Source organism: Sus scrofa, chromosome 9 (assembly GCF_054392235.1).
Source record: "Sus scrofa isolate SSC_HxYL_T2T_F1_AM1 chromosome 9, Sscrofa_HxYL_maternal_Yorkshire_Landrace_v2.0, whole genome shotgun sequence".
Classification (NCBI taxonomy): Eukaryota; Metazoa; Chordata; class Mammalia; order Artiodactyla; family Suidae; genus Sus; species Sus scrofa.
In genome coordinates, this window is record NC_139391.1 from 72,199,311 (window position 1) to 72,214,602 (window position 15,292).

The 15,292-nt window shown below is 50.1% G+C and overlaps 1 protein-coding gene across 2 annotated transcripts; it reads right to left on the reverse strand.

Annotated features, from left to right (window-relative positions):
- Positions 1-700: 700 nt before the first annotated feature.
- FCMR (Fc mu receptor) lies at positions 701-15,078 on the reverse strand. Of its 2 annotated transcripts, none has more exons than XM_084976909.1 (8): positions 14,955-15,078; positions 9,038-9,270; positions 8,064-8,198; positions 6,584-6,806; positions 4,845-4,981; positions 4,326-4,484; positions 3,973-4,031; positions 701-1,731 (listed from the first exon to the last, which is right to left on the reverse strand). In XM_084976909.1, the coding sequence occupies exons 2-8, from the start codon at positions 9,162-9,164 to the stop codon at positions 1,555-1,557; spliced, it is 1,017 nt and encodes a 338-aa protein (XP_084833035.1). In that variant the 5' UTR covers positions 9,165-9,270; positions 14,955-15,078; the 3' UTR covers positions 701-1,554. The 2 variants fall into 2 exon arrangements, with proteins under 2 accessions (XP_084833035.1, XP_003130501.1); XM_003130453.6 differs by having other exon boundaries at positions 8,935-9,270.
- Between the last annotated feature and the right edge of the window lie 214 nt (positions 15,079-15,292).

Consider the following 15,292-nt stretch of genomic DNA (forward strand, 5'->3'; position numbering starts at 1 on the left):
CTGTCTCATCCTACTCACTCTTCCCTTATCTGCCACTTGGGAGGGTACCAGTGCCAAGGTGACTCTGTGGATGGTGTCATCATACCTGGATGCACTGTCCCACCTGTGATGACATCCCCTGCTCATAAAAGGCAGGGACCTCAAGTTGGGAGGCTTTCCTTTCTATCACTGGACAAGGGTCCAGTAAAACTGAGGTGTGTGTCTGGGAAAGACCTTCCTCCTAAAAGCAAGATTGGGTATTCTCTAGTCTTAAGCTCTGGCCGAACTTGGTAGCTGATTTCAGTCCAAAGATAGAATGTCTGCCTAACTCTGCCCTTGCTCAGAACACTTAAGAGAATGAGTAGGTGCAGGAGGTGGGATGTCTCGTCTTCCATGACGTGAGTGCTACTGCAGAACACCTGGCCTTGCGGGAATCCCAGATCACTTTCCTGCCCCGCTGGGCTCTAAGTTGCCTAGACTAGCAAATGGATGAGGTGCATTTTGAAAGCAGAGATGCAATGGTTTTGGACAGCTCACATAGACCAATGCTAGAATAAAGGCACCGATTTCAGTTCTAGGCTATGGAAGAAGGATAAAGAGATGACCAAAACGATTCTATTTCTAAAAGAAGGGAAAGACCAGAGTTAGTGTACTTACGTGCCTTAAGGGAGGCAGACTTAGAGTAAAGAGGATATATACATCCATCACCAGCACTAACAAGCACGGTTCTGAAAATTTATAGCCCTTCATCACATCAAGGTAAACTGCCCTGGCCATCGGACTTAGGATGAATAGAAGCTCACTAGTAAGCGCCAGCCCTAAGGTCAGGGCAAAGTCAGGGGTGTTTCATAACAAGGCCCCTTCCAAGCTCAAGGCTGAAGCATGTCCTCACAAAGCAGTCCAGGCACCTTCAATTGGTGTGAAGCTCCAGCCTGAGAAGGGCTTTCAAAGCAACAGCTCCAGCTTCCACGCCATGGGGTCTAGAGCCAGGGCAGTAAGGACCCTGGGGTCAAAGATACATACAAAAAAAAAAAAAAAAAAAAAAAAAAAGGAGTTGCCGTCGTGCGCAGTGGTTAACGAATTCGACTAGGAACCATGAGGTTTTGGGTTTGATCCCTGCCCTTGCTCAGTGGGTTAAGGACCTGGCGTTGCCGTGAGCTATCGTGTAGGTCGCAGATGTGGCTCGGATCCCGTGTTGCCGTGGCTCTGGTGTAGGCCGGTGGCTATAGCTCTGAGTAGACCCCTAGCCTGGGGACCTCCATATGCCGACAGAGCGGCCCTAGAAAAGGCAAAAAGACAAAAAAAAAAAAAAAAAAAAAAAAAAAGACACTCTGCAAATCCCACAACCTGCGTGACTTGGAAAGGAAGCAGGAGGCATCAGGACATGTGCTCTGTGCTCCCAGAGCCCGCCTGAAACCCACAGGGGGCTGCCAAGATGTGCAAGAAGATCTGGGGGAGGGGGGACTGAGCTATGCCTCAAGGCAAACAGATGGAAACTTGAGGTGGAATGTGGGAGGTAGTGAGGGCTGGGAAAACAGATGGAGCAGGTGCTGGAAACCAGCAGACAGACAAGACTCATTGGCACCAAGGTCTGGGCCCAGGGGGACAGTTGGAGCGGAGGGTCCGGCAGGGAACATTGACATAGTCATCAGAATTGGTGTCCCCCATCTCGGCAGCAGGCTGGTGGTAAAATCTCACATATTCACAGCCGATCCTCAGAGACGGGGCATGGAGCCAGGGAGTTTCAGTCACCTGGGAACAACCAAAGAAGCGTCACTGTATCTGAGTATGGTGATTGCAGCAGCTACAGTGGGCCATGAGGGGCGTGCTGGTGGTTGTTGACTTCTAGAAGGCAACACACAGAGGTGGCTGAGCTCCACTGGGTGGCTCAGCCCTGGGGATTTTCAGGGCGGTGTCTCAGCCTAGATAACTGGAAAAGACTTAGATCTAATGTGGCAGGAAATGCCTTAAAGGGGGCTCAGACTGAAATCATGTGACTAAGCACTGGTCTGACGGAGAACCAGCTGCCAAAGGAGTTTCCACTCTGGGATTAGGTGACATGATTTGTGAAATAAATATGCATCTTCCTAGGGAGTTATTAGAAGTAGGATGAGTCATCACCTGCACCTCCATAGGGCTTTTATCCCTGAACGTAGTAGGCACTGAGTAAGTGCTCACTTAAAAGGACCTGATACTTTTTGTACTTTACTAGAGAAGGAATAGGCAGCAGCTGAGTTCGAAAATGTATCTCCTGGAGTTTCCCATCGTGGCTCAGTGGGAAAGAATCTGACTAGCATTCATGAGGACGCAGGTTTGATCCCTGACCTTGCTTAGTGGGTTAAGGATCCGGATGGCTGTGACCTGTGGTGTAGGTTGCAGATGCAACTCGGATCTGACGTTGCTGTGGCTGTGGTATAGGCCGGCACCTGCAGCTCCAATTGGACCCCTAGCCTGGGAACTTCCATATGCTGCAAGTGCGACCCTAAAAAGCAAGCAAACAAGCAAACAAACAAAGAATCACAACAAAATGTATCTCCCGCTGCCTGTTACAGTTCACCATTTGAGATTGATTTACTTGGCTTGAAAAAATTAAGATACCTCCTACGAAGGCTAAAATATTCAGTCATGAAGCATATGCACCTTTTCCTGAACTTGTTCCATCAAAAATTGTGTCTCTGAGAGTGGGAATGTGAGTTTCAAGCAGGGAGGAAGAGTCAAATTTGAGCAAGGTACAGGCCCAGGCGTGGTCACAGAGCAGTTCAAGAGAAAAGGGCCCATGTGAAGTTAGCCACCGGACCTGTGAACCTTCTCCAGAAGCGCTGAATGAGGGCCAAGTCGAGAAACTGGATGTGACTGGGGCAGAGTTGTGCCCATTGCCAGGCATCACGCTCCCCTTTTTAGCGAGGCTCATGTTTGCAGAACTGGGGAGATGGTTCTCAGCCTCCCTTGAAGGCAGCCGTGGTCATGTGACTAAATTATGGCCAATGGGATGCAAGTGGAAGTGATGGGAAACGCCAGAGTCCTGGTCTAAAAGAAGCAGCTTTCTGTTTCTTCCTCTGTGGGCTGGGATGGAGACTCCTTGCTGGTGATTGATTGAGCATTGACCATGGACAAAGCAAGACTCCACGGGACAGTGGAGCAACAGGCCAAAGGCATTTAAGGCCCTGGATGACCCCTCAGCTCAGGCTACCCCTTCCTGGCTCCCTGCCTTTGCTTGAGAGGAAAACAGGTCTCCATCTTATGTGCTTGTGGTTTAGGGTTTGCTGCATTAGCTTAGACTACACCCTAATTAAAACAGGGACATTTGTGCACTTCAGTTTTTTTCTGGTTCCTAAAGTAATAAAGTTTTTTTTTTAGCTGCTATGGGCTAATTTAGAGAATAAAATGTTTTCTCTTCTTAATTTGGGGAAAACAAAGATGAATGGATAAAGGCTTTTCACCCATCTGCCAATGGCCATCAATAGAAAGATGAGTAAAAGAAAAAAATAGAAAGATGAGTTCCCTGCATCCATTCCTAGATTTCAAGAGGAATCTTCCTCAGGCACAGTGTTGAATCTTACCTATATCTCTAGGCTAAGCTTACCTGCCTTCAGTCAACAACCTCCTTTCATCTTCGAGAGTTTACTAGAAAGTTCTTCCTCATATGAAGGTGAAACTGGGTAACTTCCACCTCCTTAAGACCTCCTAGAAATCAAATCTCTTCCTTCTGAAAGCCTTTCACAGTCATCTGTAAAGTTAACATCTATCGTCTTCTGCTAAGCTCCCATTTACCCCATGAAAAATGCTTAGCTCAAAGCCATGTAACTGTCCACCACAATTGCTGGGTGGCCGTCTACGGACACCAGCCAAAGACGAAAGTGGAAGCTGGTACTCATTCGTTCCCTGCCTCTGGGACCCAGAGCCGCTGGCAAAGCCTGGGTGGTCCAGCTCAGCCAAGGCTCCAAGGCTCGGGCTGGGGCCGCACCTGCCAATCAGGGGCGGGGCGGAGCTTACCTGCGGAGGGGGCGAGGTCGCCAGCGCTGCGGAGCCTAGTGGAGGTGCCGCCCCTTGACCTAAAGGTAAAGAGGAGGGAAGACCTGAGCGCTCGGCCGAGTGGCCAGCCCCACCCCCAGCTCTGCCCGAAGCCCGGGGGCCAGGAGCCCCTCCCGCAGCACGCTGCTGCCCTGGAGGCGCGGTGCTCCAGAGGCTCCCTCCCTGATGCACGCAGTGGCTGAGGCTCCAGCTCGGGCGATCGGCCGTTCCGCCCTGCCCCGCTGATTCCCTTCCACATCCCCGCGCACCCTAATCTCCCCCCAGCTTCCTGCCCGCCCCGCTCTCCCCAACCTGCCCTGCTCTCCCCCACCTACCTGCCTGCTGACCACCAGCAGCGTCCGCCCCCCGAGGGCGCCGAGGGCAGGCACTGTAGACATTATTTTGGGTGCGCGCTCTCTGCAATATGCGTGGCCGCTGGGAGGCTTCCAGGGCGCGCATCCTCACTGCCAGTCGGCGGACCCGCCTGGAGAGAGCTTTTCAGCAAAGCCACAGGGAAAGAGCAAGAAAAAGGGCGTCAGAGGCCCAAGGCTAACCACTCCCCGCCCTCAGGTCTTTGGAAACTAAAGGCTCTCTCCTTCCCCAGTGTTTGGCAATGCCTGACATGTTCAGAATATAAGAGGCTCAGCGTTGCCCTCCGCTGATGACCACGGGGCCCAGGCCTCACCCCTCCCCGTCCCCATTTCCAAACCATTGACCCCCATCTCACGTTCTTCATACCCCAGCCTGCTCATCTAAAACTCCCGACTCTCCTCGGGAGAGAAGAGGGGTCTGAATGCTCCGGACTCTTTGGGCAGCTCAGCCCAACCCAGCCCAACCCAGCCCGACCCCCTCACCTTTCCTCCTTTGAAAGACCCTTCTCGCCAGCAGCACCAGAAGTGCCAGCAGGATGAAACCCAGGGCGGCAGGGATCAGTACGTGGAATCCTTGCTCTCGCATCCTGGACACCGGACCTAGGCGTTGGTTGAAGGCTCTGAGGAGGGAAAGGAGGGAGGTTTAAGGCAGCAGCACATAAGTGGCCAGCTTTTTCGGAGGTAGTTCACAGGTTTGTCTCTTTGTTAATAGACTCCTCACCTCCCCCTCCTCGCCCCAAGAGCTTGTCTATAGAGTCAGAAATACTTGCCTTCAGATATAAGTTCGGCCTTTTACTGGCTGTGTGATCTTGAATTAGTTTCCTAACTTCTCTGAGCCTCGTTTCCTGGTAAATAGGCTTAGTAAAACCTATTTTACAAAACTGTTTAAGGATGAAACCAAATAGTGGGCAGACATTGCAGGGCCATGGTTGGAACTGACTACTGAAGTGGTCCAAGCCACAGCAGTGACAACGCCAGCTCCTTTAACTGCTAGGCTAGCAGGGAACTCCTGCTTTCAACTTTCTGCTCCTCAGTTTCCTCACAAGAATATCACAAATATTAAATGAGTTTCTTAGAGCTGTGGAAAAGAGGATTTTTTTGTGCATGATGCTCCCTCTCCCTCCATTTTCTCTACATATTGAAACCTTACTTTCCTTAACGGGCCAATAGATAAGTCCTCTTTTTCTGCAATCAGAGTAAAACAGAATCAATTTTTTTCTCTGTGTCACCACTTTTCCTGTATAAACTGCTTACAACCTTATCACAGTCAGACTTGCATTAGTTAGTAAATAAGACTTAGATAAGGCCTGTTTTCTTTATTTAACTTTTCCATCTCCAGGATGTTACTCTGATGCTTGGCATTTAATAGAGATTTGAGAAAATGTTGGTTGAGTTGACTAGAACTCTGCTCCACTGGTTATAGTTTAATGAACTAGGAATCAGGAGTCCTGGTTCTATGTGGAACCACTTAGCTTTCGTGGCCTCAGTTTCCCATCTATAAGCTCCAAACGGTGTTCGAAGCTCCTTCTTCACTAAGGTGTATGTCTTTGCTTAGGCAAAAATAATTCCAATAGGGATGATCAGTTTTCTTTGGGGTCTGCTCCAATGCTGTCCCCTAGTGGCGGATAGCAGCACTTTCCTGGGTTGCACCCCAGCCTATAGACTAGTGCTGTCCAATGGAAATATAATGTGAGCCTCATAGCTAATTTTAAGTTTTCTAGGAGCCACAATGAAAAAATGAAAGGAAACATGCAGAGGTAATTTAATTTTTTTGGCCACGCGCATGGCATTCAGAAGTTCCCAGGCCAGGGATTTGAGCCTACACCACGGCAGTGATCCCAGCCACAGCAATGACAATTCCATAACCCGGTGAGCCACCAGGGAACTTTGGGAAGTGATTTTAATTGTTAATAGTTTAGTAGCTAATTTTATACTCATTTAGTTCTTCATCAAAACAGATCTGAATAAATACCAAGTGACTGAAAGATTTGGGTCTCTCTTCTCCAAGATCTCCTGCTGGGGCATTGACCAGTGTGTTCTCGCTAATACGACCAGTGAGTTAAAGTGCTGTGTACATAGGTGGTATATTTCACAGCGGCTTCTAGAGACAAAGCCAAGAAGGATCGCTGCTGGTAGACATTTCAGGAAGATTTCAGTGGATCTCCTAACTCTAGACTATTTTGCCTGGTTTTAGCCCACCTTGGTTGGTTGAAGCCTCTTACCTCTGCCTGTGAAGCCGGGTTTGATGGTTGTAGCTGGCCGTCTGGGGCCTGAGCAATGTTTCCCGGGCTGAGGTTTTTAAGGCTGTGGTGGGTGGCAGGAGGGTTGTGGGCTCAGCCGTTGCTACCGAAGATGCCTTGGAAACTCGAGGGTGGTGGGTGACTGAGGTGGTGGGGGAGGTGTGGTGTGCTGGAGGGGCCTTGGTCCTTTGAGATGGTGAGGTTTCTGCGGAAAACAGCAGGAAAAAGTGGCCTTCCATCTAGACACTCTAGTTGCCAGCAGCAACGGGTCCACCATTTCTTCTCTGAACATATTCTTCCCCTTTACCGACTACCTTTGTTCTTGCAGTTCTTATAGCCTGAAATGCCTTCTGAACATGCCATCTGCATCTAGAAAATGTGATCTAGATTTACTTCATGGCATTCCCAGTGGTTAACAAATCTGACGAGGAGCCATGAGGACGAAGGTTGGGTCCCTGGCCTCACTCAGGGGGTTAAGGATCTGGCATTGCCGTAAGCTGTGGTGTAGGTTGCAGATGTGGCTCGGATCCCGTGTTGCTGTGGCTCTGGTATAGGTCGGCAGCTATAGCTCCGATTTGACCCCTAGCCTGGGAAGCTCCATAGGCTGCAGGCGCGGCCCTAGAAAAAGACCGAAAAAAAAAATATATATATATATAGAAATAATAAATAAATAAATAAATAAATAAATTTACTTCAAACTCCGCTTCCTACAGGAAGCCTTCCCTGACTTCCCAAGCAGAAGACCTTGCCCTCCTCTGAGCCTGGAGAAAATCTTGATGGTAGTTCAAGTCCCATGCTGCCCTGTATTCCATCTATGTGCTTGCCTTTTCTCCCCCGCTCCACACCTGTCAGTCACATCTTTGGGTACATAAGGAGCTCAGTTACATTATCCCTCTCTTGACAACCAGCAGAGTCCTCTAGTGTAACAATATTCAATTAATGAACCCACCTCATGGGCAGATATGATGGAATTATTGCACGTAAAATGCATTGAAGACAGGAAGCCGATATAGACGCGTATAAGTATCCTTAGTATAATCATGATTAATCTTTTTATGACAAATTAGAGCTGTGAAAGCACTGTATGCCAACAAGTGGAAGACAGCCTTATGGAGAGCCAGAGGCAAGGTTGGGAAACCTTGGGAAAGATTTGCCCCCTCTTGGTTTCGGCAGTCCTTCGTAAAAGTGCTAGATTTTGTAAATGAAACACAAACTCTGTGGTGCCACCTGGTGGTGATGGGTCAGTTCTGCAACTAGTGCCATGTGTCCAGGCTGAAGGATGGGCTTGAAGGACATGGAAGGCGGTTCTCAGCGATGAACCCTCCCCTCGGGCAGGGAGATACACATCTGAGACTCGGCTCTGCTCTGCCAACCACTCTGTGAGCTGCACACCTTCCTCCTTATTTTCACAGTGCCATAGAATCTCCCCCACCTCCCCATACCCTGGCTTTGGTGAACTGACCTTTGGGTATGAATTCGAAAGGGCTGGCATATGCAGGCGTCTTGAACCAAGGAGGAGGCATATGCATTTGGAGAAACCTATTAAACCATGCTGGAGGCTCCGGCATCGGATCTTCTTCCCAGAATGGCCTGTAATCTGCCGAAGGCAAGAGGAGTCATTGGTGGTCTTTTAAGATGTGACCGAGGCCTAGGGAAGGTGCTGGGGGTGTGAGCTGAGGCTGGCTCTGCGGGGGCAGAGGGCAGTGAGGGGACAAGGGAGGGGTGTCCCAGGAGGAGCAGAGAAAGAACTGGGCTGGAGGCTTCCCTGAAAGAAATACTCCCTTATTCTCAGCATTCCCTGCAAAACCATCAGAGGCCACTGGCAGTCTAGGTTGTTGAATCAGTGTTACGTGTGTCTGAGGAAGTCAGTGAAGAGGAGGAGAAAGGAAGGAATCAAGAGAAATAAGGAAAGGATCCGATCATAAAGTAGCAGGCTTGGCCAACGCCTCTCGTCTTTCCTTTATACGTATCCTTGATATTCTCAGGAGTCCATTATGGGGACAATTATGTCTTTTTGCCTCCAGTTTCTTCTAGTCTTAGAGCCCCTCCTCCGGCTCAACCCCACTTCCCTGGCCCCGTGGTAGGACTGGTACAGTACCACACAAGGAGCTGCCCATCCTGCTCCTTTTATGCAGTTTGCATAGGAAATTCAGTGGACCACGAGGTTCACTGACTTTGTGAGGTTTCAACTCTACAAATCCAACTGGGTTGGCAGCGGTGTCAGAATCTGGGGCTGACAGCAGCCTGATGGTTGCCCCAGCCTTCCCAGGTGGAAATGTTTTCTGGAGGTAGAGGGGGCGGGGGTCCTGAGCCTCCAGGGGCGGGGCACCTACCGCTGTGAACAGTCAGAGTGACCTGCTGGGTCTTGCCCCGATTTGTGTTCATGCCCACCCCACAGGCGTAGACCCCGCTGTCTCTCTCGGTCAGCTCTGTCACCTCCACCAGGAACAGTTTCCTGTCTGGACACAGCTCCAGGGTGACTCGGTGTTTGAATTCCTCCAGGACAAAATTCTTGTTGGACACCACGGTGGTGCAGGTTCCAGACAAAGCCATTGTCCGGCATAGATATAGCCTCACAGGTGTTTCAGGAAGTGGGCACTCGATGACAATGGATCCTCCCAGCACTCCTTCCAGCTTTATTTCTGGAAGGACTCTCAGAGCACCAGACACTGCAAGGGAAGGGAGGGAGTTAATGTAGGGGAAGCCCTATCCCCAGCCACACCCCCAATTCCAGCTCTCTTTCCAACACAGCCTCACACTCAGCGCTAGATCCAACCCCTGCCCCATTAGCAAGCCTCATCCAGCCCTTAGCCTCAGACCTCTCCCAGTCCCTAGCCTTAGCCTCATCCTCAGCCTCTTCCCATCCCCAGTCCTATTTGCATCCTTAATCCAGCTCTTTGTCCAGCCTCAGCCCCATGCCCAAGGCTGAGTCTCTCCTCAGCCCAAGCCTTAATATAATCCTCAGCCTCAGCACCAAACCTGAATCCACAGGGACCCAGGCAGCAAATCCCTGAGAGTATAGTCAAAAGCACCGCCCTACTCCGTGTGAAAGAATATGCCCCGGTTGACCCCCAACCAGCACATGACTCCCCAAGCGATTTCACTGTCGTGTTGGGAGGCATAGTACCATTTGCTACAGCAGATCTTTGTGTTCAATTTTGTTTTGCTCAGATCCATCCAACCAAAACAACTTCTGTCCTCTATTTCTTTTATTCAGTCCTTCAGCAAGGATCTATTGAGTGCCTTTCATGTGACAGGAAGATAGCTGGCCTCTCTCTCTCACAGAACAAATTGTTTATTGGGAGATAGAAATGGACAGCCACTCTACTCCACTCCACTCCGGCGCAGTGTAACGAACCCCACTGCATGATACACACGGCTCCTTGGAAGCAGCCAGTCAGGGTGCCTGATCCAGGCTGTTGTGGAGGTCGATGTAATTCGAGGAAGGCTTTCTGGAAGAGGTCATGTGTAAGCTGTGACCTGAAGGGCTGGGGGTCGGGGGCCACTGAGAGAATGATGAAGGGAACCCAGAGGGAACCAAGGGTGTACTGGGTTGTGTGTGCACATTGTCTGGGCACCGGGGACGGTGTGGAGCCAGGAGGTATAAAAGATGTGGGTCCCGAGTCCTTGATGTCAAACAGTTTATGCTTTAGCTGATGGGTCTAAGCTGGAGACGAGGGGAAGGCCAAGTGTGACTGTCACCTAAGTGGGTCCCAAGAAGCATCTGTATATTTCTGGGAAGATGATTCAGAGGGTGAAGTGTGTATGTTGGGGTGGGGCTGGGGGATCTGGGTGGAGGAGAGACCCTTCCAGACAGTGAGAACAGCCCCCATAAAGGCTGCGATGGGAGGTGTTCCCATGTGGCTCAGCAGGTTAAGGACATGATGTGGTCGCCATGAGGATGTATGTTCAATCCCTGGCTTTGTTTAGCGGGTTAAGGATCCGGCATTGCCATAAGCTATAGATGTGGCCTGGATCTGCTGTTGCCGTGGATATGGTATCAGCCTCAACTGCAGCTCTAATTTGACCCTTAGCCTGGGAACTTCCATATGCTGCAGGTGTAGCCACAAAAAGAAAAAAAAAGAAAAAAAAAAAGGCCGGTACAGGAGAGAGGATGTGGCGTGTATGTGGCGTGTTCATGGCAAGGAGGGAGGTTCACAAAACTTCTAGAAATTCATCTGCAGACCACACATTAAGGATAGCTCCAAGGCATTTGGTCAAATGAACAGGGTCAAGGAAAGAAGTGGGGCTGGAGGCTTCTAGATGAGCAGAGAGACCCAAAGAGGACATTCTGGGAGAGGGAAGAACGTGGACAACAGTAAAGAGATGGAAACAGCTGTGGGAGAGTAGACAGGGGTACAGGAGAGGCTAGAGAAGGGCTGCATGGGGAGCATGCATGGGAACACGTTAGGATCTGAAAGCGTAGCTGGTGAGCATGGTAGGGAGAAGCAGAGGGGCCCGCCAGACATGCATGAGCTGACAACGCAACCCCTCACAGAAATACCCGACCCAACTCTGCTTCAGATCCGCTGGAAACTGAGAGGTACGAGGTAGGTGTGTGGACTGGACCGTGCCAATGGAACGTGTCAAAGGACAAAGACACAATCGAGGGGGGCAGGGGAAGCCCCATGTATCCAGAGAGGCCACACCTGTGTGTGACACCCAGCACCTGAGAGTGAGCACACAAATGTTTTTGAACCAACCCAGCCAGAAAAAGGCATGCCTGCTGCTTTCTCAAGGATGTGATGCTGTAAAGTGGGCAGGGCAAGGCAGAGCTGAGAGGGGTCGTCACCTGTGCAGACCCCATCCGTGGCCTCACTCCACTCAGCGATGAGCTGCTGGTGGTGACCCCTTGCTTTGCCCAGATCTCTATGATGAACTCTTTGTTTGTGCCTCCCCAAAATTCATGTGTGGAAGCCCAAACCCCCAAAGTGATAGCAATGGGAGGTGGGGCTTTTGGAAGGAAAGCAGGGTTAGATGAGGTCATGAGGGTGCAGCCCTCATAATGCGATTAGTGTCCTTATTCTCTCCATGCACGCGGGGAGACTGTGTGAGCACACGGGGAGATGGCAGCTGTCTGCAAACCAGGAAGAGGGCCCTTGGGGAGAACCATACTTGTCTGCACCTCAATCTAGGACTTCTAGGTTCCTGAGCTATGAGAAATAATGTCTTTTTATTTTTTCTTTTTCTGGCCACACCTACAGCATGTGGAAGTTCCCAGGCCAGGGATCAAATCTGAGCCCAGCTATGACCTACGCCATGGCTACAGCAGTGCTGGATCCTTAACCCAATGTACTGGGTTGGGGATGGAACCTGCAAAGACAATGGATCCTTAACCCATTGTGCCATAGTGGGAACTCCTAAATGTTTGTTATTCAAGTCACACCTTCTACGGTATTTTGTTACAGCAGCCTGAGCTAAGGCATCCTCATTGTGAACTTTGGATGGATGAAGCACAAGGAAATCCACTGGGTACCCTGAAGTGTGGTCCCAAGGAAACACTCACTGACAGCGTGAAAATGACCAGATCCCACGCTCCCTGGAGTTCACAGTAGCATCTCACCAAAAGCAGATTTCCCAAATAGAAGAAAAGATAGAGGCAACCTCCAGGTTTAGGACTTCGACACAGTATGTGTAAGACTCTTACGGGGGAACTTGCTAGGATGCAGATGACCTGGTCCTACCCTTAGGCCTGGTGATTATATCTGTCTAGGAGGGGGCCTATGAATCTGCATCTCTTTTTTCTGTTTTTTAAGGCTGCATCTGTGGCATATGGAAGTTCCTGGGCTAGGGGTCGAATCAGAGCTGCAGCTGAGGCCTGCATCACAGCCACAGCAATACTAGATCCGAGCCATATCTGTGACCTATGCTGAAGCTTGTGGCAGCACCAGATCCTTAACCTACCGAGCGAGGCCAGGGATCAAACCTGCATCCTCATGGACACTATGTTGGGTTCTTAACCTGCTGAGCTACAATGGGAACTCTAGCATTCTTCATTAAGCATGCCAGGTGCCCTTGAATTTTTTGCATTTCTTGGCTCTATAACTACATTTCCAAATGATTCCAGGAAAGGAAGGAGTGGAAGGAGGAACCAACCTATTTAATATCAGTATTGTAGAGGGGCCTCCAAGTACTGTTACTCTTCAAGTTGGTGACTTGATTTTCAGTGGTGATGGTAGGGGACAGGGATGCATGTGGCTTAAAAAGTCACTCTCAATATATAATTGGCTATAAATATATGTTTGGAACCCTGAGCTGTGGTCCCAAGTGGATGTCCACTCTGGAACATGGCTATGTAGGGAGAAAATGGCCCCCGGTTTCCTGGCTCCAGCCTTTGGTCTATCTCCCTTCTGTTCTCATCCCTGGCTCCTCCCTGCACCATAGAGCATCCTGGTATATACATGGTGATGACCCAGCTTGCTTGTACAAGCTCCATCCACCTCCCTCCCAAACAACCACTTGTATCTACCCTTTTAGAGTCCAAGCATCACCCAGGATAGAAGACTCAGGATAGAGTCTCACACAGTCATTGAAAGTGGGTCCAGAGTCTTTTGGAGAGGGAATTGGGGTCTAGAAGAGGGGTTGTGGGTGGAGGCTTAGGGTGGGCACATCCTTTTGGGCCTTGAACTCCTCCCCTGTGGATGGGCACCAATGGAGAAGGCCCAGGCCCTGAGCAAGGACCTGTCTGGCTTGGCTAGAATGGCCCTATTGCTCAGGACAGACTGTGGTGGTACAGCTTAGGTACCCTTCCCTCCTGGAGATCGTCCATGTCCACCCGATCCCTCTTCTCTCTCAGGCTTATGTTTAGCTAACCATCCACAGGGCTCACTCATGTCCTACTCCCTCTCAGTCTGTTTCTTTGAAACTTCACTCCCTTGGGCTTTTAGGGCTTTCCAATCTTTGACTCAAACATTTGACTCTCTTCCAAAGAAAGCAAGTATGAATAAAAAACCACTTTGGGGATTTCTCTTGTGGCCTAGCAGTTCAGGATCCAGCATTGTCATTGCTGTGGTTCTGGTCACCCCTGTGGCATACGTTCGATCCCTGGCCTAGAAACTTCTGCATGCCTTGGGTGTGGCCAATAAACACAAGATGAAAACAAAAAACTAAACCAAAACACTGCTCAACCCTCAAGAAGCTGACCAATGAATCAATAAAATAAAGTCAACACACCCTGAACCACAAAACAAGGCAGAGAGGAGAGAGATTGGCTGCCAGGGTTCAGAAGAAGGGGCTCTGGAACATATACAAGGAGGGGGAGGTTGAGATGGACTTTGAAAGCCCCCTAAATGGTAGAGACGGAGGAAGGATATTCCTGGGAGAAGGGATGGCATGGGCAAGGGCCTGATGACAGGAAAGTCCAGCGTGTGTTCAAGGACAAGCCTGGTTGGCTAGAGGTTAGGGGAATACAGGGGAGTGTGGTAAGCTCCCTTGTAAAAGGGGAGGCTCAGGGAGGGGTTTGTTTATGGGAGTCGATCCAGTAGGCAGTGGGAGCCGTTGAAGGTTGTTGAGAGGGTGACCCTATGATCAGAGTCAAGATGAAAAAGGTTGATCTGGAGCTCCAGGTGGATCAAGTTGGATGAAGTGGGTGAGACAGTTAAGAGGTGATCCAGTGTTCTTTTCCTTTCTATCCCTTCTGTTACAGCTCTAGTAGGAGCTACCATTGCTCCTTGTCTGGTAAATGTGAAGCTTACCAGGATAAGAAGTTTCTAAACTCTGTGTGCTGGCCATTGATTGGGTCCAAGTCTGGTGGGGGATAAATAGGAAGAGGTCTTAAAAAGCTATTCTGGTGTTTTGCGGCTAATGTCAGAGGTAGTTAAGACAGAGGGAGCTGCTGCTTTGGGTGGTGACCAGTGAGGAATCTGGGGTTAGGTGTTAGGCCTGTTGCACATCTGATCTCAATGGGACATGGAAGGGCCAGTGCCCAGGGCACAGTGGTAAACGGAGACACGGAGCTCAGGAAATGGGTTAGGGCCACCAAACGGGGTGGGGAGTCTTCATTTGGATTGAACTTTGAAAATTCAGGAGTGAAAGAGATCCAAAGAAAGACATGGTAGAGGCAAGCACTTTGGAGGCATTTGCTTTGCGATCTCATCTTAATCGGCTCATAACGTCTGAGAGAGGTGATACCTTCTGCCTGTAGGAGTCAATGCCTGAGGCAAGGAGGAATCTGAGTGGCGTGGAGAGAGAGGCACCTGCTGCAGGTGGGAAGGCCTCCACCTTGTCCTGTCCTAGGCACTGGCTCACACAGATCCCTCCAGAAACATCAGAGCTGGGAATACCTGCCTGCTCCCCTCCCTGTGGCCAAGTCAACCCTCAGACAACGTCTGAGGAGGGTCCCCATAGCACTCACCTGGCAGGAAGTACAGTGACCAAAGCCAGAGGTCCATGGCTCCTTTCCAGAACAAGGTCCCATCCAAGGGCCCCTGGAGAGGGGGACGGAGACCCACTGCTCACTGGGGAGCCCTTTGTGATGTGAAGCTTGAAAGAGATTTCTGGCTCCCATGAGGAGCAGGACTTGAAAATGAGGAAGCGACAACCCACCTTGTTTGCTTACGAGTCAGACTTTAAAAAGAAAAAAAAAAAAAAAAAAAAAGAAGACATGAGCAAACCACAGCGGAAGTCAGGAACTGAGAAAACATGTTGTGTTGAGCGAGCAGGGGTCACCAGGTCCAGGGGACCCCAGGGCTG

Bases quoted from the DNA above. Each gene is read 5' to 3' on its own strand.
- FCMR (XM_003130453.6), bottom strand. From the start codon at position 14,991: ATGGACCTCTGGCTTTGGTCACTGTACTTCCTGCCAG. The intron at 9,271-14,954 runs GTGAGTGCTATG...CTTCCCTTGCAG, and splicing joins GTCACTGTACTTCCTGCCAG to TGTCTGGTGCTCTGAGAGTC. The intron at 1,732-3,972 runs GTAAGCTCCGCC...GGTTGTTCCCAG, and splicing joins CGACCTCGCCCCCTCCGCAG to GTGACTGAAACTCCCTGGCT.